A 22,993-nucleotide genomic window follows, 5' to 3' on the forward strand; every position below is an offset into this window, starting at 1 on the left:
TCCCTCCCTTGAGCCAAGCAGAAGATGGAGGCTGCCACCACACGGGATCAGGCCTGCTCCAGCGCTACGGCTTGTCCTGCACCGCTGACCACCACCACCACGCTGTCATTGCCTTTTGGCTGAAGGTGATTATTTCATACGCTGTATCAAATTTTCACCCCTTCTGCATTTCATATAGTAGCTTCCACACCAGGTGCTCCAGCAGGACAGTGCATATTTTCCTCTAATGTCTGTGTTCAAACGCCATTCTCTTTGCCAGTGAAAGCCTCGCAATTAACAAGGTACAGTCAGAAGGTGACAGGAAGACAGGTGATACGGTTAACTGCAGCTGTGTATTTAAGTCAGCTGATCAGATCATTTCTATTATAAAAGCAACACAGCAAACTGCAATTCTGGGGACTGGTCCTGCCCTTCTAAAGCAAACTAAATACTGTACCTGGTTTCAGTTACAGCAGAAGCAGGACTTCAGCACAATTCAATGAGAAAGGTACATCACCTATTATTAGCAACGGGAACAAAAGCTACATACAGTTTCCCACAATAAACAAAACCCCATGATCTTTTAAAAAGAAGTCTGTTTAAGCAAACAAAATTCAAAGCTGGCTGGTGTCCTACTTAAGCATTTTGCAAACTCTTTTTGGTTGCGTTTTAAACATGCTCACCTTCCACTCCATGCAAATAAATACAATTTAACTAAGATATTTAACAAATACTGAATATTAGACGTAAGCTGCTCAGAGAAAGCCTGTTCTTGAACAAATATATACTAGTATAGTATTTCTGAGTACCCTGGCATAAATCTGTGTTGTACCATGTACCAGGTTTTCTTCCTAGTTACTCAGCTCCAATTAGGTTTTCCTAATTATTAGATATTCAATAGTAGAAAGGAAAAAAAAATCACTTACTTGACCTTCAAATTATTACAAAATTGTAGGTTACTAAAAATTGATTTTCTATGTAAGAAATATTGATAGAGAAAAATTGTTAAGACTTACTAGAAAGGTTTATTATTTTTTTTACTGAATAATTTTTAAGTCTGTGCATAGTGATTTCTGTGTAAAAACAGGTAAGTACCAGAGCATGAATTCTTGTGGTCTCAAAGGAGTAATGTTTCAGCAGTACATACTGATTTTTATTAGTAAAGACTTAATGGTAACAAAAAGGTTAAGTCCCAGTCCCTTTCTTTGAGCATTGTCTTCTCCCCTACACATCCACCTCAAACTGTTCGGAGTTCAACATGCATTCACAAGGACACTGATGGTTGATGAGTGTGTAATATTAAGATGTTGTTGATCCCACATCAGTCAGCACATTACATAAGAGTAACTACATTATTTATTCAGAGGGTAAATTTTTAACATGCCACTCACTTTTTTTCTGATTTATAACACTAAGATTTAGATTGTTAATTCAATACTATTATCACAATATGGACATTTCTGAAATTGATACTGAGTTTCCAGGAGCTCCCTCTGATTATGCTTTAATTACTGGTAATAACATTATTTTATTGTTTTATAAAAAGAATACTGTGCTGCAATTAAATTACAAAAAAAGTATGAAAGGAGGCTATAAATCTACCTTTAGCTCACCAAGAGCTTATTTGGATACTAATAAAACAAATACAGAAACAGGACAGTAATCTAACACAGAAATGTTTTTAAAATATAAAATATACTATTATTCCTTTTAGATTAGTATTACACCTCTATACATGCTATATAAAATTGTTTTCATGATTTTCGCATTGCTTTCAGCGTTTTCATGGTTTTGTAGCCCTTCCTGAACCTCATTAGGTAGCTACTACTGGTCTTGAAATATTGCAGAAGATATGTATGCTGATATGCATTTGCTACTGATATAGCATCACAGGTTTTCTTTTCCGTCATTTTTTTTTGCCAGACTTCCGATACTGCAACATTATTTTCTATATACAGGTTAACAGTATCTTTGAAGAAAAAATAAAGTAGTTGCAAAAATACATTAGTTGCTGTTTTTGGACACTGATAATTTAAGCGCCAATATTTGAATATTCTATCTTCACAATGTTATTACTATTACTACTTTTAATCTGTGACTTAGGCAGAATTTCAAGACTGTGATTTTGTCAGTTAAACAAAAGCAACCCGTACCTCAAATTGTGGATATGTTTCATCACACTGCTGCTTATAAAAATTGCTGCTTGGTGTACTACTTTTCTCAGTATGGTAATGCATCAGCCAAGTAGAAGGTATTTTGGTTTGACAGATTTCACAAAGAAAAGCTTTGCTGCTCAGGAAGACAGCATAAGCTTCGCCAGTGTTTTGCAAAACACTGCTTACCAAAAGGCTTCGTATAACCCCTCCTACAAAATATCAGCAACAAATACCCATTTTAGCAACTCCTACATTCCAAATAATGTTTCAGAAATACTCCTGCCATATCTTCATATACATTTTTTCCAATTAATTCAATTAATTTCAATTTATTCCTGCTTAACTATTAGCTGCAACAATAATGCAAATACCTGTATGTATAAACAAAACTATTACAATGCTTAAACAAGCCACAATAACTGACATTAATCTTCAGTTGCTATTACAGTAAATGTGTGACATCCATCTACCATTACAAAGCACAGTTAATGAATCATTTAGAAAACTACCCACAGACTGATTAAGACAGTCTTATCTTCCTATTGCATGCATAAGCAATAGCCAATGGCTCCATAAATGTAAATATACATGTTGTATATTTACAAGATTTGTTCTCAGTAGTCTAAAAGAAGATCTGCACATTGGACTGAAAAACTGTCACATACATGCACTGTGAGAAGCTTGCATTCAGCAAATAATTTAACACCCTTTCTTGTTATCCGAGTTACATATGCTCTGCTGCCCATTTTCCACAATGAAGAGAAATGAATTTGAGATGGGGAAGAAAATCCAGTAGCAATTACAAATCTTAAAAAGATGTATAGGCACCAAAGAGATGTGTTTGAGACAGTCTTCCTAAAAAACACAACAAAATGAACAAATTTCTTCAGTCTACGAAGGATTCAGGAGTCCTTAAAATGGAGCTGTCCACATAAGTCAGAAATGTTATCTATGAATAATAAACTGTTCACAGCACCTAAATGCCAAGAAATATGATCATGGTAAATTACACCTCATGAACAATTCATGAGGTCTAATTTTATATTATTTCTAAGTGTTCATTAATGAACAAACTCAGAACATTCTCCCATAAAAAAGAATTTAGATAAATAATGCAAAGCTCTTACTTTATCTAAAAAAGCTCTTTAATTAGCATTGCAAGTTGTTTGCTTGTACATGGGAAAACAAATGGTGCCATGGCAGAGGTCCCATAGCCATCTCCTGAATAACGATGACAAAAGGAAAAACAAACAAAACCTCTCCAACAAAATAAAGTGTTTTTTTTTTTTTTTTTAAATCTCTCAGCATCTCTTCTTCTGAAGAGAAGGAAGTCAGGATGGCACAGAAATCTGTGTCCCACATCTTTCCTGCAGGTGGGAAAGGCAGAATTGTAGGAGCTGCCTGAGAAATCCAGCCACAGGCCTCCCATCTGCTTGCACACTTGTCTTTGACATGGCTATCCCCGTAAGGCTGACCCATACGTATCGCGTGGAACAAAGACCTGCACGATCAGGCCCCTCGGCCCAGGACCAGCAGCTGTATGCCCTTGCCCCAGTTTAATGATGCCACTTCTCACTTCAGTGGGATTAAGCCCATCGTGTGTTTTGGCCTATTTTTGCTGGATGGTAAGATCTTCAGGACAGATCGTCTTCCCACTGGAGTGTTTAAAAACAGTGATTTTTAACTATTCATTCGTTGAAAGCCTCAATTCCAGCAGGAGCAAGCAAGTGGTACACCTGAACCTTGCAGGCATGTTGTGTGCGCTTCCATCAAAACTGACCTTCAGAGAGGCAGATGATGCTGTGTGCAGCTCCAGCACAGATTTTCTTCTAACATAACTGTCAAATTTCACTGTCAATTACGTTTTTTATTAAAGCTTATGTACCACACAACTAGGCTTTGCTATTATTTACCTAATAAATACATCATGAACATGAAATAAAGAAGGAAAATGAAGCTTTTGAGCAAATCTGCCGGAAGGCAAATCCAATATCCCAGAAATGAATCGTTATCAAACCCTCCATATTTTGACATACTCCCCACTCATACACACTCTTAAATGCTCTATCTTTCCCTCCCTTCCAGGGGAAGTCATATTAAATATCTTAAATATAGATATAGCTGAAAGTCTCAGCTCAAAATGAGCAGTCACCAGCTCTGGCAGCAGGGCTACAGCCTTACAGAAATCTGTTTCAGAGTGCACTACACTCAAGTTGAAATAGTGTTTTAACATTTTCAGCAAGTTCAAATTCATTGGGTGCTCCAATAATTGTACAGAGCATCCAAGTGATCCAAATAGAGAACAAATGCATTCATTTTAAAGTTTCAGTTCAAATAAATGAGAAAATTGTTTTCTTTAAATTTTATCTTGATCTAATCCATTATATGCTTTTGCATAAATATGCTGAAGCAAAATATTTTGTCTCCGATTTGCAGCACAATGAACGTAAAGTCCACTTCCACTGGCAATATTACTTATTATCACAGCAATGCCTGAAGGATAGAACTGATGCCAGCATCAAGTCATGCTGGATGCTATAGGAATGGGTAGGCAGGCCAGGGACTTCCACTGCAGCAGCACAATAAGAACTAGAAAGGCAAACCCTGTTATTTTTATTTCAATTTTTGCAGAAGGTAAAAAACAAAAGGAAGACAAACCCGAGGAAAGCAGACCACTGAAGTCCTATCATGAGCTGTGACAGCTCTAGGAGTGTAACGGCCTATGCACAAACCTGACCTAGTCATAGAGTCACCTTCCCTCACAATATCAGAAAAAGCAAAACAGCATTATACACTAAATCACATTTATTTGAAGCTTGAAAAGTTTCAAGTTCCAATGAAGTATGGGATCAACAACTGTAGACTTGCTTTCAATGACAGAAGGGACTAGGTTAAAGAAAAAGAGGTATGTCACTAAAGTAACTTAAACATTTCATCAATAGCTAAGATGCAAGTAGAGGAAGCCATGCTCAGAACTCCATGTCCAATAACCACTAAGAGACAGTAAACATGTCACATACTTTGTATGGTCCCTTACTCTCACTGCAGGTATTCTGAGGCTAAGAAATTGAGAGGGGAGCACCAGTTAGGGTACTGCTGTTTGATCCTCCCCAAGCCTACTGAAAACACATAGAAATGGAGAGCAACGTATGGGCGAGCACTTCATGTGCAGCGATTTTTGGGCAGCACAGTATTGTTACAGATTTATCATATTTATTACCTCAACTCACAGTATTTGTTGTTCTTTATGAACTTCTATGAGGCTTCATTGCTGTTTCCAGCTTCTTCACTCATTGAGATGACTACGGAGAAGCCACGCATCCCATAAACCTCAGTACTGTCTGGCTATATTCTTCAGTGTTGTCCAAACATCTAGGAAAGTCTACATTAAGTGGGCTCAACAGCCCTGAAGCGATCAGGCAGTTGGACTTCATCTTTATAGGTCCCTTCCAACTGAAGGAATCCATTCTATCAGCACTAAGAGAAAGTAAAATGAAAGAACTAAGATAACAGGCAATGGTCACAGAAGTTGCCTACTACCCCTGCACCAGGTTAAGTCCTTTCACGAAGGCAAACCAACTTCTTGTAAGCCTGTCACTCAAAGCTTCTTTATTTAGACTGGTTTCACTGGAATTTGCTTGCAATCATTTCTGTCATTAAACTTGATTTACATATGAAAATATAGGAGAATGCAGCCTTGATTTCGCAGTACTCAGCCGCAGCTCTGGCATGCAGCTTTGGAGAGAGGAGTCACAGACAACACCCAGCAGAAAATGGACGCATCCCTGGCCTACTTGGTAGACCTCACCATCAGCTCAGGTCAAAACCCCTTGTGATTCCTTGTCCCCCCACACCATGGACCTGAACAAGAGTGGTGGCAGGGAGCTGTCCTACTTCTGTGCCAGGACAGGGCCACCAATGGCTCCTGCCCAACCATGGCCCTAGGGTGGCCTCTGCTCAAAGGCCTGTACGTGTCTGAAACCAGAACAAAGGCAATGCAGTCCAGCTCTGCCTTCTGAAGGAAGATTTACTTCTTCAATCATCTTATTTCTGCCAAATTTGTGTCAGACCACTCATAACAAAAGTTTCACGAGTCTATTTTATCGTTCTGTATTGTTCCTTATTCCCTCCTACGTTTTTTAAACTTCAGTCACAAGCTACTACTTAATTCTTTCAAGATGCATACAAAGGCCAAAGGGGTCTGAAGAAAAACAAAAACCAATCTCAACAGTAAGATGACATGTTTTTTTGATTGATGCTACAAGCCAAAGTTTGATGAAAGCATCTTTTTCCACCATGGACAGCATTTTATCAGACAGATGCCACAAAGGCAAGAGGTCTCCCCCTGACTGCCTAGTCATCTCTTTTTCAAGAGGGACAAACAAAAATGGTATTTAAATGTCTGTGTTATCAGGGTGATAAGAAAACCCAAAACATTAAGTATTTGAGACAAACCCTGAAAGATTGGAGAGGTTCTCAAAAACCTCAATACTAGACAGTAATAATACATAGCATGCTAGAGAAACACCTGAAACAGCTTTTCAGTGTGAAGGAGATACAACCTAAAAATACACTGAAGCAAAAGGAATGTAAATTAAGAATCTTCCTATGTTTTTTCTTACTTTCTGGATTTTATTTCAGCTTGGAGTTGTTTCCTAATCACCACCTACTTTTTTTTTTTTAGTTTACTGACCATATTACCGAGTTGCACACTGCTAATCTATATCTGAACTATATTACCAACCTGGGAATATGTGTGTCATACTGTGTACTCATGCACAGATTCCCACGGGTACGTATATGTAAGTGTAATAAGCAGACAGCAAGTCTTCAGCTGCTGTAGACCTGTCACAATTCCACTTTGTTTTTCCCTTTAAGAAAATAATCTAGAATCATTCGCAACCTGAAAGTTTAGACAGTGAAAGCTGTATTACAAGCCATGCTGTACAACCATGCTACTGGATCAAGATTAAAAAACCTAAAGAAGTCTACTTACCAGAAGCCAAGGCAAAGCAAGGCCAAAGCAGGCTCTCCATGAAGCCCAGGAACATCCAACCCCCACTGCTGTTATTACTAGCAAAGTTCTAGAAACAAAAGCTATAATTTTCAAAAGCCCTTAAGTAATTTAAGAATCTTTAATGTTTGCTGCAGTAGGATTTCAGCTTCTAAGCCATATATACACACTTTTTTTTTTTTTTTAAGTGTTGCCTATACATTTTTCATACAAAAAAGTGCTTATATTACGCAGCAATTCATAGCTTCACAAGACACACACCACAACCAAGGTATTTTAGGCTCCATCCTCAACAGGACCTTAATGAAGACACACTGGTAAATGCAATTAGGAAACACTAATCAACATGTGTACATCTCAACTGCTGGCAACAACATCTCTATGGTTACTGCTGCTCGCAGGTCTGAGACAGACCCTAAAATAGGACTTAACAGAACACAGGAATTTCCATCCCCTTCATCTGTAGTGTTAGCTCACTGCGAAGTAACAACTTATTTCCTCTCCTGATCTTAAACTGAACTGGACTAGCAATAAAGATGAAATTTACAGCTTTTCTGCAATTCACCTGCAAATCTACAGCCCTGTACCACACTAATGTTGAGGATGGGAACAACATCTTCATGAGAATAGGGATTCTTGCTTCTGTAACATGCTCTGGTAGAGCAAGTTACAATGAATTACTCCAAAGTAGTATGTCCATCACTATCTTAAGGGTCACGAAGAGAAAAATTAAGTTGAGGATTTGAGAAATTTCTGGGGGAAGAGTGATAAGGAATGACCTAATATACAGAGGTAGGTGTTTACTTTGATGGTATCACAAATATCTACACAATGGCTTAAACAAAATATGTTAAATGTATGGAAGGGACAAATATCAGTAATATTTATTTGAATTAGATCTCATGCAGAAAAGTACCTATGCTGAGATCAAAGACCATTACCCACAGTTTAATTATGCATTATTCATCAATAAAGGACAAAATATCAAGGACATACTCATCTGTCACAGGTCAGGCTAAAAGACCAATCCTGATGGTTTATCCTAGACAGAAACAGTGTTTGAAATAAGAAAGACACATACCCTAGGCCAAACCAAACATCTTCCTTATCCCTGGTACTAAAATTCTTCCTGAATTCCTGAAGTTTCCAAATAAATTCATATTCAAGTTCACCAAATCCTTACTCCAATAAACAAGTATACCCTAGACACCAACGCATTCAAAGATTTCAGAACTCCTCCTAAAGTAAAGGAATGGGCCCATGGTTAGCAATCCTGACTGTGATGTGGTTAGGCTAACACTCCCTGCCAGCAGCCTTAGCCCCTGCTCACGGGCAGGGCAGGTCCCAAGTCACCACGAAATAGTAACTCAAACCCCATACAACACATTTTGCTCAGAGGGCAAGAGGTAACCATTAAAAAATGGCAGCAGCGTTAAGATTATTAGGCAGAAGCATCTTAATATCCCAAACACAGTACATGTTACTCAAGTGCTTCAAAATAAAGAAAAAAATCAAAATAACTATGCTAATGCTATTTCTGTTGCCTAATTTTTCCTTCCAATATTCACCAGTCAGACTTAAAGCTTCTTTAGAGCTGAATTCAGTCCAGTGTTTTGCCTCAAAGAAGAGCTCAAAGAATCAACAGAAGGTTGTTTCATTACTTGTGTCATTATTAAAGCAAAAAAAAAAAAAAAAAAGAAAAGAATCACCTAAGCATCTCTGGTTGCTGGAGCATTCAGCTGAGGTGCCACAGTCCGCTCTGGGGTGGGAGCCTCGGAAGGGAACACAGTGGCTCCTGCCAAAATGGCTGTAAAGCTTCTCGATAACCACATATCACACAAATAATGTTTGATTTTTGCATATAGCAAAGACTAATCATGGAAATTAAACTCAATTTCTATCCCAGTGAGCATCTACATTTATGAACACTTCTTTCAGTAGTTTGGTAATGACAAGCAGAGACAATAAAAAAGGATTCTAAAAATACACTACTCTTTTTCCTGGATTAGTGTGTCTACAGTTAAATATAAACTGTGCTCTATAAATTATCAAACACAATGTCAAATTCTGAAGTGCACTCCGGAATCTCTCACAGAGCACACGAAATAGAGAAAATGGTAATTTTGTCCTGGCCCAGTTAGGCTGAAGAACAATATGCTACTGTGCTGGATCATGGCGCTACCTTCCATCGGTGGCCACTCTAAAAATGGCCACAACCACCACAGCAGTTGCGCACTGCATTTTTCAGGACCCCTCTGCATTGAGTAAAGAGATTAATTCCCTGAACAGCTGCTATTACAGGAAGGAAATCAACAGCAGTACTGCTACAGAATAGCTGGCACACGCACATTAGGAAGAATTTCCAGCGTTCACGCTTTCTGCTAAAAATCAACTTCCCCCTACTCATCTACTGCCAGTAACTTCATTTGGAACAAAGATATACAGGGAGCGGTATTGGAACTATTTTTATTTAAGGAGTATTTGTTTATGTGCATTATTACTTCCACGGCATCGTGACTGCGCCTTCTGCTCTGCAGAAATAAAAGGGGCGAGTCTGTGCCCACCAGCTCTTCTGCACACTGTAAGCAAAGAGGCACCGACCTCCATCTGAAGCTCCAGGTATACCAGCAGAAGGTGAGTACAAGGACAGCAGGTAACAACCACATTTACAAACTCTTCAATTGAGTGAAGAACTCGGTATCCCCAAATATCTGCTCCCAAGTACAGAACGCGTTAACACTTCACCACGGTGTAGGAGTTTAAACATGGGTTAACTCTGTGGAGTGGTGAATTTTGCATGACCAAACATAGAACTGCTCAAGCCTATGGAGCCCACACCACACCAGCTCCAAACGATGGAGAACAGGCACAGCCTCCTCCCCACAAGTCAGTGTTCAACTCAAATAAACCTATTAGTATTTTGCCTGTGTGGTTTTTACCATGAACCTCTCAAACCTGAGCTGCTATGAACAGGTTCATTTCCTACTCGCTATAAGCACATAGCACACATTTAGAGTTTAAATTAATCTGTTTATTAAACAGAAAATCCCCAATGTGAAAATTTCCAAGAAAGTTTAGCTTAATGATAACTCTGAGTCAAATACCAGTTTCGCTTTTAATAGCCGTAGAAAAATATGGACTTCTGGCAACTGTACTCATCTGCACCACAAGAGATAACGTGACAGTCGGCTCCTGGAATTCCACGTCCTCATTGGGCAGCCGCACACAACACTACAGGATGAGTCAGATCCAGCTTAAATTATGAATTGAGTATTGTTGTCTTTGCCAGTTTTCAAGTATGCAATTATGAAAGATTCATAAGGGAAGGAAAAATAAAAGAGGACAAGCTTCCTTCATCCCTCATGTACCTACAAAAGCTTTTAAGGAGCACTCAACCTGGGAGTGAATACAGAAGAGCCATCAGCTCCTCCAACCGAGCATGCACGCAATCACAAGCTGGCGCACGGGGCCCAGGCGCAGTGCGGTGACCTTCCCATCTTTTTTGGTCTCTACACAGGACAATGTCCTCACCAAGTGTCCCTGAGGACGCGAGACCCAGAGGGAGCCATTGGTTTCCCTTCAACAGCTCAGCCAGGTGCATGGCTGAGCAATGGGGTAGAAAGGACTGGCACTACTGGAAAGGCTCCAGTGGCACCAGTGCCTTCTGCCAGCACCAAAAGGCACCGATGCGGGCAGAAACCCGTTACGCAGAGAACCTTCCTGAAGCACTGAATTACAGAGCAACTTCCAGTATTCATTCGCATCTGCTCTGAAACAAACACACCGCATTGCCTTTACCTCCAAGACTTCTGGATGCTCAGAAGTCAAACACTCTACAGCCCCCATCCTAAAAAATGCTGGCGCACGATCCACGCGTTGGGAAAAACACCAACTGTAACATATGAGAGATTTCATAGCAATAAAAATGAATTTAGTATTAAGAAAAATAAATGAACCTGAGGAAAAGTATTTTTTAGAATTCAAGGACGCATAATTTCCCATCACAACAGCATTGCTGACGCAATTGCGTGTGCCTTAGCAACAAAGGCGTACTACAGCATCTTATATACATCACGACTCTAAATATTGTCAAAGCCAGGCTTGCATTTTATCGTGCAACTAACCCATTTTCAGAAAGGACACACAAAGGTTTAGCCATCTATCTTTTTCCCCTTAAGTGTTTTCTCTTAATATTCTATTTTTACTTCCCATTTAATTAAGGATTTGTTGCTGGTTCACAGCATTTCCTGACTTTTACAGATTTTCTTCACTGAAGGAGAAAGTCCTCACGTAAGACACAATCAAGGGTAGAACAATAGATAAAGATGCTCAGCTTCCTTCTCTCTACTTTATGGGGCCCTAAAGCAGCGATAATGCATTAGGAGACCCAAAACTGTTAGGAAAAACATGGATTACCATTACTGAAAATAAAGATAAACCTAACACCAGTGCTATTGAGCTAATTCTTAATGAATACATGCAAGCAATGTAACTGCTACCAACAAGACAGCGTTAGGTAGTTGCAAAAATTAATTGCATTCTTATTATAATCTCATCTGAAAGTATTTGATTTCTTACAGTGATGTTCCAACGCTATTGCAAATTGTCTGAATACTCAAATAAGTAAACAACAAACAGAAAGGTCTCATCTTCAGTGCCCCAAGCTATCATCCAAAACTGGTTATAATTAAAGGTGTGAACAACAAAGTAAGTAACAAACCTGCAAAGTCAAGGTTCTGAGAAATTAATGGGCATCACACCACTGCACCAGTTCAAATTTATCACTCATTATCTCCCTGACTAGCACAGTGCAGTTTCACGTATTTGTGCCTCATTCTTTCCTCCAAGCCTTCCCTTCCTTTTCTAGATGGCTAATTTTAGACAATTACTGCCTCTGACACATTGAGACCTTTTCTCCCTCCTTTCTTCTTGCTGTAAAGCTAGTGACCTACAAAAGCCCCCTGTACCCAAAATATTCCAGTATTTTAACAAGTAAAGATGGATCATTTGAGGGAAAGAAAAAGAGCAAGCAAGCAAATAGGATCTGAACGCCCATTTCTCCATCATCTTCACTCTACATTATCTCAAATGGTTAAATGTACTTAAATGCAAAGGCTAAGTCCGCATTAGATACCGATTTTATTACAGTTAAATCTATTTTACTTGTTGAATTGACACGTAACCCTACTCTTCACAAAATTCTCTGGAAAAGGAAAAATGTGTCCTGCTGTCTGAGTTACTCAGAAGTCCTACGCTTTCGGTAACCGGACATTCACACGCACAATTGAGGAGTATTACCTTACGGGAGTGCCCTTTCCATTCTCATCCCAATCCCAGTGTTTTCTTTAGCATCCGCTCAGATGCGAGAGAAAGATGCACATGCATGAACACACACACAAAATCCATGCACACTCATCTCTTCTTCCATCCTGCTCGGAAAGAAGAACAGAAAGAACGAGGGAGAGAGGAGTGCAATGGGGGAGGGGTGACTTCCCACCACGGATTAGCAAATTTTGCAAAATCTGGCCCATCGGTTACAGAGGTGCCATGCTTTTTATCATAGTCTCACTTGCAAAAAGGCTGTTTGCGCCCACTTCTCCCCCCAAACCCCAATGACATTGAAAAAAAAATACTGCAATGCAGTATTTGCCAGTGCATCCAAGTGTATCCAGTCAGCTGTCCCACAGACAAACAAATGTACATTTTAATGTGTCCAGGCATGTAAATTAGTTGTCTAGTGGACGCAGATTGCCAAAACAGACAAGTGGATTTGTCAAGTTATCAGCATCTCTCTCCCTCCCTGCTCTAATATCCTCTCTGCCACTGCCCATTTCTTGCCTGGGGTTCTTGCTGAAATATTTTGAAAGTGCAAGTTCCCACAGAAAACAACAAATTCCCCTGCCAGAACATGGGACACGAGCAGACTATTTCTTTTGAAAAACCTTTGGGTGTAGAGTGGCTCTAGGTTATGTACCAACACTATGACAATTACACACAAAATAACCTGCATTTAATTAATACATTTGCAGCATACCAACTAGAAAGGTTGATGAAAAGATAATTAAAGAAAAAAATCACTGTAACCTAGAAGATAATAAAAAACAATGCATTAAATATATGTAAGGTTGATCCATTTGGATTTTTCTTTCAGTAGAGTCAAAATATTTAACAGGACCAAATAAAGATGAGGAAGACTATTCCAAACCCATTCAAATGGGATTTTTAAATATACCCCTTCTAATTCAGTGTAACCATCCTTTGTCACAACAGCTCAGGCTCACTTTCAGAGAGCTCAAAAAAGGCAAAATTAATAAAAGAAAGCAAAGGAGGCAACCAAGCCAGTCAACAGTGGAGAGGCATCTCTGTATCTAACATGGGAACTTGATCAGCAAAGTACATGGAGACAGGATTTTAAACTGGGATTCACATTGCATCGATGTCTAATTGTAAATTTCATCCTGACTAGTTGTTCACCAAGACAACAATATTTAAAATATACCCTGTCTAAGGACAGCTACACTTCCTCTACCTTTTTATCTAAAAAGAAAACAGTTTTGTTTTAATCTTTGTTTGGTATTCCAAGCTATCTAGCTATTAATTTCACCAACTTAATGGCTATTTTTTTTCTATAGGAGGCTCTACAATGCGATCTCTTACATGCAAGAAGAGAATGTCACCATGTACAGGCAGGCTGTATTCATTAATATCTTCTTAAAACAAAGAAAAGAGGAAGATCGGGGCAGGAACACGTGCGCCATAAAACAAGGATTACATTATTTTTAAATCTTTGTAAAAATACCAAATTGAACAGAAAATGAAAATGTAACTACTAGCTGATGACTCTTAAGGCAAACAATGCAGCTGTGTATAATAAAAGGCACCCTTATTTATTGTCATGACTAAGTTAGCAGATTTAGAACACAGTACCTCTGTTTCAAATGGAAGAAAATCATTTGCACTCTCACGTACAACTGTTACACATATCAGAATATAGCCTGTGCATGTGCACAGATATAAAGCACACAATTTCACACTTGCACACACACCCTGAAGATTTTTCTCCCCTTTACATTGTCAAGCAGAGCAGTTTTCAGAGGGCCATTCAGCTACTTCTTTACAGGCAGGATTGCAGCAGAAACTATACATAAAACAAAGCAAATTAGAAGGGGTTTTTTTCTTTTCATTCCTATTTAAACCCAGCACTAACATCCCTGCTCCGATTTGCATTCGGAGTAATCATGCATGAGAGAAAGGAAAAAAAAGTGAAAAAATATCTGGAAACGTGAAGACAGAAAGAAAGGCGTGTTCTGTATTCCTGCTTTGCTTCTCTCGTGCCTCCTGATGTGTGATAGATGAGCATTTTCTGGGCAACCACATTTTTATATCTTTTACGCTACCGTCTATCACTTACTAGTCTACTACGCTTTTTAACACTTGAGCACCAATAGCCTCCCTTAAAGATGCACTTCTGCAATTTCACATTGTTCGCCACCACAATGAAAGACCAGCACAATTAGCGAAATATTCGGCTGCAGTTTAAGAAGTAAAGTTGCCACAAGGAGCCTGCCATTGAAAGTGGGTATTGCTACAGCAGATGGAGAATAGACGGTGGCTAAAGGTGGGGCTGGAGACGAAGAGGAGAATAATCTCGTTATTTTCGTAAATTCCGCTCAGCACATAAACCGTAGGATATGGTGAACTCCCCTGAACTGATTATTCTGCCATATAACCATCTGATTTTGTAAAAATACCAATATCACTTAACACAAAATCACTGCTTAGGGTAAATTCATTCTACCTACTGTTCTCATAGGGACATTTGCTGGAAAATTCTAAGAAATGATTTGCAGAAGCTATCAGCTGTGGGAGTTCACTATTATACCTCTGTCAACTTCATTCAATATAATTTACATTTTTTTTTTTTATACTGCCTCACAGGATTCCTTGCCATTTTTTGCACGTACAATTTCACAGCAGGGAAGGGGGAAAAAAAAGAAGAGGGAAAAAAAGATACCCCTCTTTCGCAGAGAAAGAACAGATGCTTAAAAACAGATTTCTAGAAATCACTGTAAGCCTGAGCCAGAAATGTAATTAACACCTATTTATAAAGAATAATTAAAGTTGTGACTGCCACAAAGAACAGCAAAGATAATCGAGGTAGCCCCTGCTTTTTTTTTTCTTAGATTTTTTTTTTTTTTACACTGTTTGCAGTATTCCCACATGATTGCCACCTGCTCCCCCACTCAGCTTCCCCTATGCTCGTTTCCCCGGCAACCTTTCATTGGCTTTTCCTCCCAGCTATCGCTTTCAGTTCGGCTGCTCAGTCTAATCTTATTTGTTTTACACCCATCACAACAAGCAGCGAGACAAAGACAATCCTGTAAGAATGGGAGAAGGCCGCCGCTTTGTTCCCCGCTCACACCGGGTACCCGGGGCGGGGGGGGGGGACCGGGGAGGGGTGGGGGGCATCGTGCGGGCGGTGCCCCCCGCCTCTCCCCCCCCATCCCCGCTCGGTGCTGCCCCTGCCCCCCGCCGCTGCCCCTGCCCTGCCCGTGCCCATTTTGCGCGCACGCTCCGCGGGTGGGTGGGGGGGGGGGAAAAGACGAGCACAAAAGAGCGAAGCGAGCGGGTCGGAGCGCTCTAAAAATAGAAATACTATTTTCACAGAAATGCCTCCGGGCTCCTTCCCGGCATACTGAGGATGAAAAAAAAAAATCACGAAAAAAAAATCCACAACAACAAAAAAAAGCCCCCCCATCCTCCTTGCTTCCCCCCCCCCCACACACACACCCCTCCATTCTTTCCACAAAGCCCCCCGCGCTACCTGCGCCTCACCGCCGGGTCCGCGCCCGCCGCCGGCCGGGGCCCCGCAGGAGCGGTGGTGGCGGTGGCAGCGGTGATGATGGTGGCGGTGGCGGAGGGGCCCGGCCGGTGCCATCGCTCGCTCCCTCCCTGCCTCCTCCTCGCTCCGCGGCCGCGCATCCCCCGCGGGCGGCGAGCGCAGCGCGGCGGGGCCGAGGCGGTTCGAGCCCCACCGCCGCCACCGCCGCCACCCCGGACAAAGGAGCCCCCGAGCCGGCCGGCCGCGCTCACTTACCATCTTCAAGCCATTCCACTCCATCTGTGCTCACCAAGATGGACCCTCACAGCCCCTCACCGAGTCGGAAGCAAAGAGAGCGTTATGTAAAAGCTGACATTCCTTCTTACAGCGCGGCTGCCCAGCGATGCAACAAAATCGACATATACTAGGCGCTGCAACACACACAAGCCTCCTCCTCTTTTTATGAGGTCATGACAGGAAACTCTTTGAAATACAATATGCAGCATTTACTGAAGCTCATATAAATCACTCGCTTTTAAAATTACCATACCTATTGCGCAGTCCACCAAAAGAAAATTACCAATCTTGAGGCTTCCCCCCCCCCTTTTCTTCTCCTCCCCCCCTCCCAAGGATTTTGCTCCGCATTTGTATCTCCAAAATGTCAATGTGGAAATTAACTCCCCCCCCCGCCCCTTATAAAAAAAAAAAAAAAGCCTCTTCTTCCTTCTGCATTTCGGTTAGCCACATACCAGCCTCGCATCAGAAACGAGCTTTTCTCTTTATTCTGGGAGAAGCCACAATTACCTTAAAACGACCGAGTACATCCTTTATTAAAGGACACGCACACATTAAATATGAAAGGGAGGGAGGGGGAGAGAGGAGAGGAGAGAGAGAGAGAGAGAGAGAGAGGGGGGAAAAAAGGGAGAGATCATGTACAAACACAGCAGCAGCAAGCCAAACCCATGTGAAAACACAGACTGAGAATGATGCAGATCTGGGGAAATCTGTATGTTAGCCTCTACAGCTACCTCTAGAGCAAACCGCTACGATCGAGCTTAAATCTACCAATACCTACCATAACCATTCTTAATGGCAAATATTGGGTCTTGAAAGGCTTCAACTCTTCTACAGACTGGCTAAGGTTTCAGGGAACTGATTTTTATTGGTGTTTGTTAGAGATCCACCACGCACAGCGCGTGTGCGGCGCGAGGACGCGAGCGGAGCCGGAGCGCGGGGGCGCGGAGCGGGCGCGGAGCTGCGCGGAGCGGAGCGGGCGGGCAGGGACGGCCAGGGCCGCGCTCCCGCTGCTGGCGCTGCCTGCCGGCGGCCCCGCGCCGCGCCCCTTTATGGCACCATCTGTCAGCGGCGCCCGCGCGCTCATTGGCCGCCGCCGCGCGGGGAGGCGCCGCAACATCAGGTGCTATTGAAAGCGGCCGCCGCCAGATTGACAGCGCCCATGGTTTCCCTGACCCCCCGCGCCACAAGCGCCCGCGCCCCGCGCCTCAGCCGCTCCCGGCCCGCGTGAAGGGAGCCGAGAGCCGATCCTCGGCCCGGCCCCGCCAGCCCCGCCCGGAGCGGGTGGGCGCTGCCCGCGGCATGGAGCGGCCCGGCAGCCTCGGCCCCTCAGCCCAGGGCGCCCCAACGGCGCCTTCTCGCCCGCCCGCACCTCACAACCCCGCCCGGCACCGCGCCCCCGGGCTGAGGGGAAAGAAGGCGCCCGGCCGAACAATGCGGGCTCGCCCTCGGCCGGCTGCCGCGGACAAAGTGCAACAACTTCGGCCCCCGGCTGCGGTCCCGCAGCCCTCTCCGGGCTGCTCGCCGATCCCGCACACCGCCACCCGTCCGCTCCTTCCCCTCCCCGAGCCGGAGTTGCTCTCCTCAGGCACCCACTGGCCAAAGTCACGGGCACGGCACCCCCCGTGTCACAACTGACCGTGCCTTCACGTTCACCTCCACTACAGCCGCCCGTACCGCGCTGCCAGCACGGAGGAAACGTTTAATTTCATCGCTCGGGTGTCCGTCTCCACACAGCCTGAGACGGTTCTTAAAAATTCAGTATTACTGCAAGCGGTTTTAAGCCTGGGAGCTAGAAGCTGAGGAAGCTAGGATGGGCCATGTTACAATCCCACCGAGCTCTGTTTGCTAGAGAAAGAAAACCCACTTACAAACCAAGCCCACTTAAACACTTGTGAAAATATGTAATCAAATAATTGCAGTTCTTGAAGTTTTATTTTTTTTCAAACATACAAATATGCCCTCAGAACCGTTCAGCTCAGAACTGACATTCTGTACATTTTAAATTTCTTTCAGCCACAGACACGCTCAAACACACAGACTAAACACACCAATAAAACGTATGAAATATAGTAAGGTTATAAAATCCAGCTACAAACAGACCAAGCCAGGAGAAAATCGCATTTAAAAGACATCATACAACCTATTTGTGGAACGAGCATTGAATTCAATTAAAATATGAACAATGTAAAAGGGCTGCAGAGAATTTCTCTTACCATACGTCTTTTTGAGCACATTTGTAGCTTAGCAAAAACTAGCAAAGATTAAACTAGTTTGGAAGACAGATTTCCTAACTCAAATATTTAAGTGACCTATTAGGCTGAACACACCAGCATTGAAACGCTACAGAGCTAGCATATTACCATTCATTCACGTGCAAATATACATCGAATATTAAAGTTAAATTTGTAATGCAAATTTTTTTAAACCCGGTCTCTTTCTGGATTACAAACATCGAAGAAGGAACCCAGAATTTTTTTTTTTTTTTTCAAGTCTTTCCAACTTCAGCCTACTTTGTTGCTATAAATTTGTTATGCATATCAAAAGATTCAGCCATTTTTCTGAAACAATAATTGCAAACTGCTCTCCTCAAAAACCAGCTATTTCATCACTCTATAAATCCAGGTACTCTGCACACTGACCACTTTCCCAAAAAGCACCCCACACATGCAGGCTTTCCAAGGAACACTAAAACAAACGCTCAAACATCCTCAGAGGCCTCCCTCTGTAAAGACAAAGGCAGAATCCTATTGTTGAAAAAGTCAACCTTATTCTCGTGTTTCCAATAGTACCATTTATCTTTCAGGGTAAGTGCCTGACCACAGCATCACAGTTGTGACATATTTGTAAAGCATCAAATTCTCAATACAGCCTCTCCAGAATCAGCCAGCAAGCCCCTCAGCAAAGCGTATTTTAAAACGCTATCTTCCATCCCCACAAAAAAAAGAAACTTGTCTTAAACAGCTAATCCAATATCAAAATGAAATCCCAGGGTTGTTTCCCAGCCCCCCCTCCCTCTCCTTACCATAAATGAGCAGTTTCTTGACTCATTAATGACAGTTTCCCTTAAAAGAAGTGATCTCATATCACTGAGCCCCTCTCCACCACGCATACATCCCAAAGGTTGCGGGTATCTTAGCATCAGTAGCCGCTAGCAAGCTCTCTCATACAGAGCCCAGATGGACTATACCAGAAGCCAATTCAGCGTTAATAACTACCTACTCTGTGCAGTTTAGAAGCCTTACGTGGCATAATGTCCTAGGCAACAGCAGCCGATTGAAACCGCAAATAAAAGACAACCCAATTCTCCAAAAGCATCAAAAGGAAAAGAAAAATGATAAATTGAAGAATGATTTTTTTAATCTCTTACTTTCAGAAGATTAAACTGAATCCTTCATAAACATATGAAAAAGGAGAAAAAACAGATGCTGCCCAGAAAAAGTGACAAAATATTACCTCATTATTTAACAAAGCAGCATTAAGCGTCCTGCTGATTTCAAACATCTTGCCACAGATTTTGGTTAAGAGAAACAGAAAGAATCCTTTGCAAGCCCTCTGTCTGCAAAGGGTTCTTCAATTTTCTTGCGCACAACAGAATAGTCAATATGTTATTTCCCTAGAGTTCGCACATTAAAACATCTAGTCAGTGAGCTGAATTTTCCCCTTATCACACAGTAGACTCCTGTTATATGTACTGCTCTCTTTGCAAGATTAGCCTGCCCCAAACATGGCTGTTGTTTAAACTATTCTTTAAAGTAACAGTTCACTCCATAACCACCAGGTGGGCAGTGTACACAGATTCAAGTAACCATCTTAAAGATTTTTCTTGGAATAGCTTTAGGTTGTGATATACAGCGTAACACCCCCCCCCCACCACCACATGCTTATCAAGCAGGGAAAAAAAAACGTATATATTTTGCACTCTTCTGTGGTCTTTCCTTCCCAGAAAGAAGCCCAAATAAAAAGAAAAAAATGAAAGCACTTCAACTTTTACCATTGATTTTTTTAAAGGGACCTTAACATTTGTGCAGGAGCAATTCATTCAGCAAAAATGAACTAAATGGTAAAATCCAATCAGTTCCGAGAACAAAATGAAATTAAAAGGGAAACACACCCATTGGAATGGTCTGTACTGCAGAAGAAACAAAATTAGCATCAAGTTCAGCATGACACTGTTGTTTCACAAAAACACAAAATTCAGCATACAAGTAATTCACATGTGGGGAGAGTCTGTTAGAAAATACGAGCTATACCTTCAAGCAAATTTGAAGACAACTTGATAAGATACTGCTATGACGTATTTTGGCTTAAATTCACTTATGAAATCACTGTTGCACGCATCAAAGCACAAGACAAATACATGGGAAGGATACACTTTTCAACAGTGCATAAGCCTCCTGATTTATCAAACTCCCCCCATTCCCACATCTGCAAGCACTTTTTTTGTCCTCCTCCCCTCTTTAAGGCCAAATACCTCAAGGAATACTTCTATTACTATAAAATATTTATATATAAACTCACCCAATGCTCTACAGCAACACCCAGAGGCTTGAATGAGATTGGGATCCTTTGTGCTAGGTGCCATACAAACATTTAAAGAGTCATTTCATACCAAATGATTTAGAAACAACACTTACAAGATTAGAACATAAACCAGAGGTGTGAGAAGGAACAACGAGCCAAGATAATCAAGCGTCTTCATGAGCCAGGATAGATCGCTATGAGAATTACAAGATCTCTGGCAACTACCTGTGCTAAGGCAGAACCCAAGAGGTTATTTACTGAGGTTAAAGAATGAAAGCATGATACAGACAAGGGCTTCTTTGGATTTTTCCCCTACAAAGTACCATCAAGTTAATTCTTTCATATATAGCAATCCTTGCTGAGTAAGTATATGCAGAGTAGTGATTTTCTTTGTTGGCCTTTAACTAATATTAAAGTGATGCAGTAATGACTTAACCTTCTTGAATATGTATTGAGTTTCAAGTCATCCCTTTTTATACAAGGAGAAAGGTTATTTGCATCGATTTCTGTTTGCATGAAATAAGCTTATTTTCTCATTCACCATATGCCTTGAACACTAATTAAAAGTGTCACTTTCTTCTAATGTAAAAGCGTAATCATTTAGTAAATAAGTACTCTTGGCTTTCTGGTCTTTGTGATAATCTATTTAAGGACTTTTTATTTCCAGGTAACTTCAGTGCTTTGATTACCACATACTCCTCTGATTTTGAGAGAAGTGTTTTATAAATATACATTTCCCCCCCCCTAAACAAAAAGAAAAAAAGCTAGAAGTGCATCTTTAAAGCCCCACACTCCTCTTACCCCGAGGCAAATCCATCCAATCAATATGAAACCATTCACATGCCACCATCTGCCAAGCTGTAGAGCAATGTGGCTGGAACAGACCTCTTATAAAGCAGCAGTAGTCTCATTTTCAGTCTATTAGGAAAGCACCAGAGCTCTCATGTGCAAGGGCACAAAACTCCAACTCCGACTCTTTCACACCAGTTCCTCCGTGCACTGCTGCAGAACTCCTGTAATTTTTGCTGCTCAAGTTTCCACACTAATCATCAAAGCAAGAGGGAGGAGAAAATGATCAGTAACAGTCCTATTTCACTGCAGTACAAAATAAAGAATTCAGTTTAATTCTATCCTAATATGATTATAGCAAACCATTTAAGTGCTGCTGCCTGTGAACCACAAGCTGGCATTTTCCATCTTCTCATTTCCCACTCTGGAAGAAGGCTAAACATTTATACCTAGGACTACGTTTATTCTGTCCTCAGACATTTCTATCATAAAGTTCATATTTTATTCTGATCAAAGAATATTTTGTTGTTCGACAGATGGGAAGGTGCAGGTAGATGAGGAACAAAGGAGACGCATGGGAGAATAGGAGGTGGATTTAAGCGATCAAGTGATTTAATAGAAAACAACAGGCTAGGAAAGGACATTACACGATCCAAGCACTAGGGTTTGCCCTATGCAGTAATTCAAGAACCTCTGCAGAAACAGTCTCCAGTTCAAGATATCACATCAACACTATCTTTAACAACACTGAGCTCACACGTAGCATTTTCATCAGCAGATCTCATAGTAATTTAAAATCTCATCCACCGCATACACCACTGGAAACCTCACTGCATGAGGTCTAGCTAAAAAAGAACAACAGAACACAGAGGGAGTTTATCAGGGTGCAAGCCCCTTACAAACATACAGGGAAACTATTTTGAAGCCATCCACAAAAATCACAGGGAAATATGAAGCTAAGCACGCAATTCTGGGATGTTCAAAGCCCTAACTCAGGTGGAAAAAGCTTGGCTGAGATGCAATGGACAATTTGGCCCGGAGTCAGACTTCAGAACAGGAAAAAAAATCAGTCCAACACATCAGATTGCCATTCTCTATGGCATGTGTGCAGGAGGTGGGATGGACCAGGGACAGAGGAACAGTGATCACTGAGCAGCGTACTCACACATACACAGCCTCCTCCTTATTTGAACAGCTTAATATCTGCTGTATAAACAAACAAAATCAGCTTATTTAGCTACTGAACAATTTAAAGAACTACCACCGAAATAAGACACCTTACCAGCTGCCCCATGGAAATGAAGCAGGAGTGTGTGATCAAGACTAATGTTGCATGACAGTGCAATTTTCTCTGGGCAACTGCTCTTTGAGGTTAGTAAATTCACATATTTGAGAGAGAAGAGTTAAATTTAAGGT

General features: G+C 41.5%; 1 protein-coding gene across 2 annotated transcripts in view; it reads right to left on the reverse strand.

The window, feature by feature from the left end:
• ELAVL4 (ELAV like RNA binding protein 4) overlaps window positions 1-19,406 on the reverse strand; it is a gene marked incomplete at both ends in the record, with an annotated part of 61,340 nt that extends 41,934 nt beyond the window's left edge. For both annotated transcript variants that reach the window (XM_084290902.1, XM_084290901.1), the window contains one exon: window positions 19,290-19,406. In XM_084290902.1, coding sequence (XP_084147028.1) covers window positions 19,290-19,406 — 117 coding nt within the window. The remainder of the gene's footprint in view (window positions 1-19,289) is intronic.
• Window positions 19,407-22,993: the final 3,587 nt, after the last annotated feature.

This window comes from Netta rufina (assembly GCF_964035555.1).
Source record: "Netta rufina genome assembly, chromosome: 8".
NCBI lineage: Eukaryota > Metazoa > Chordata > Aves > Anseriformes > Anatidae > Netta > Netta rufina.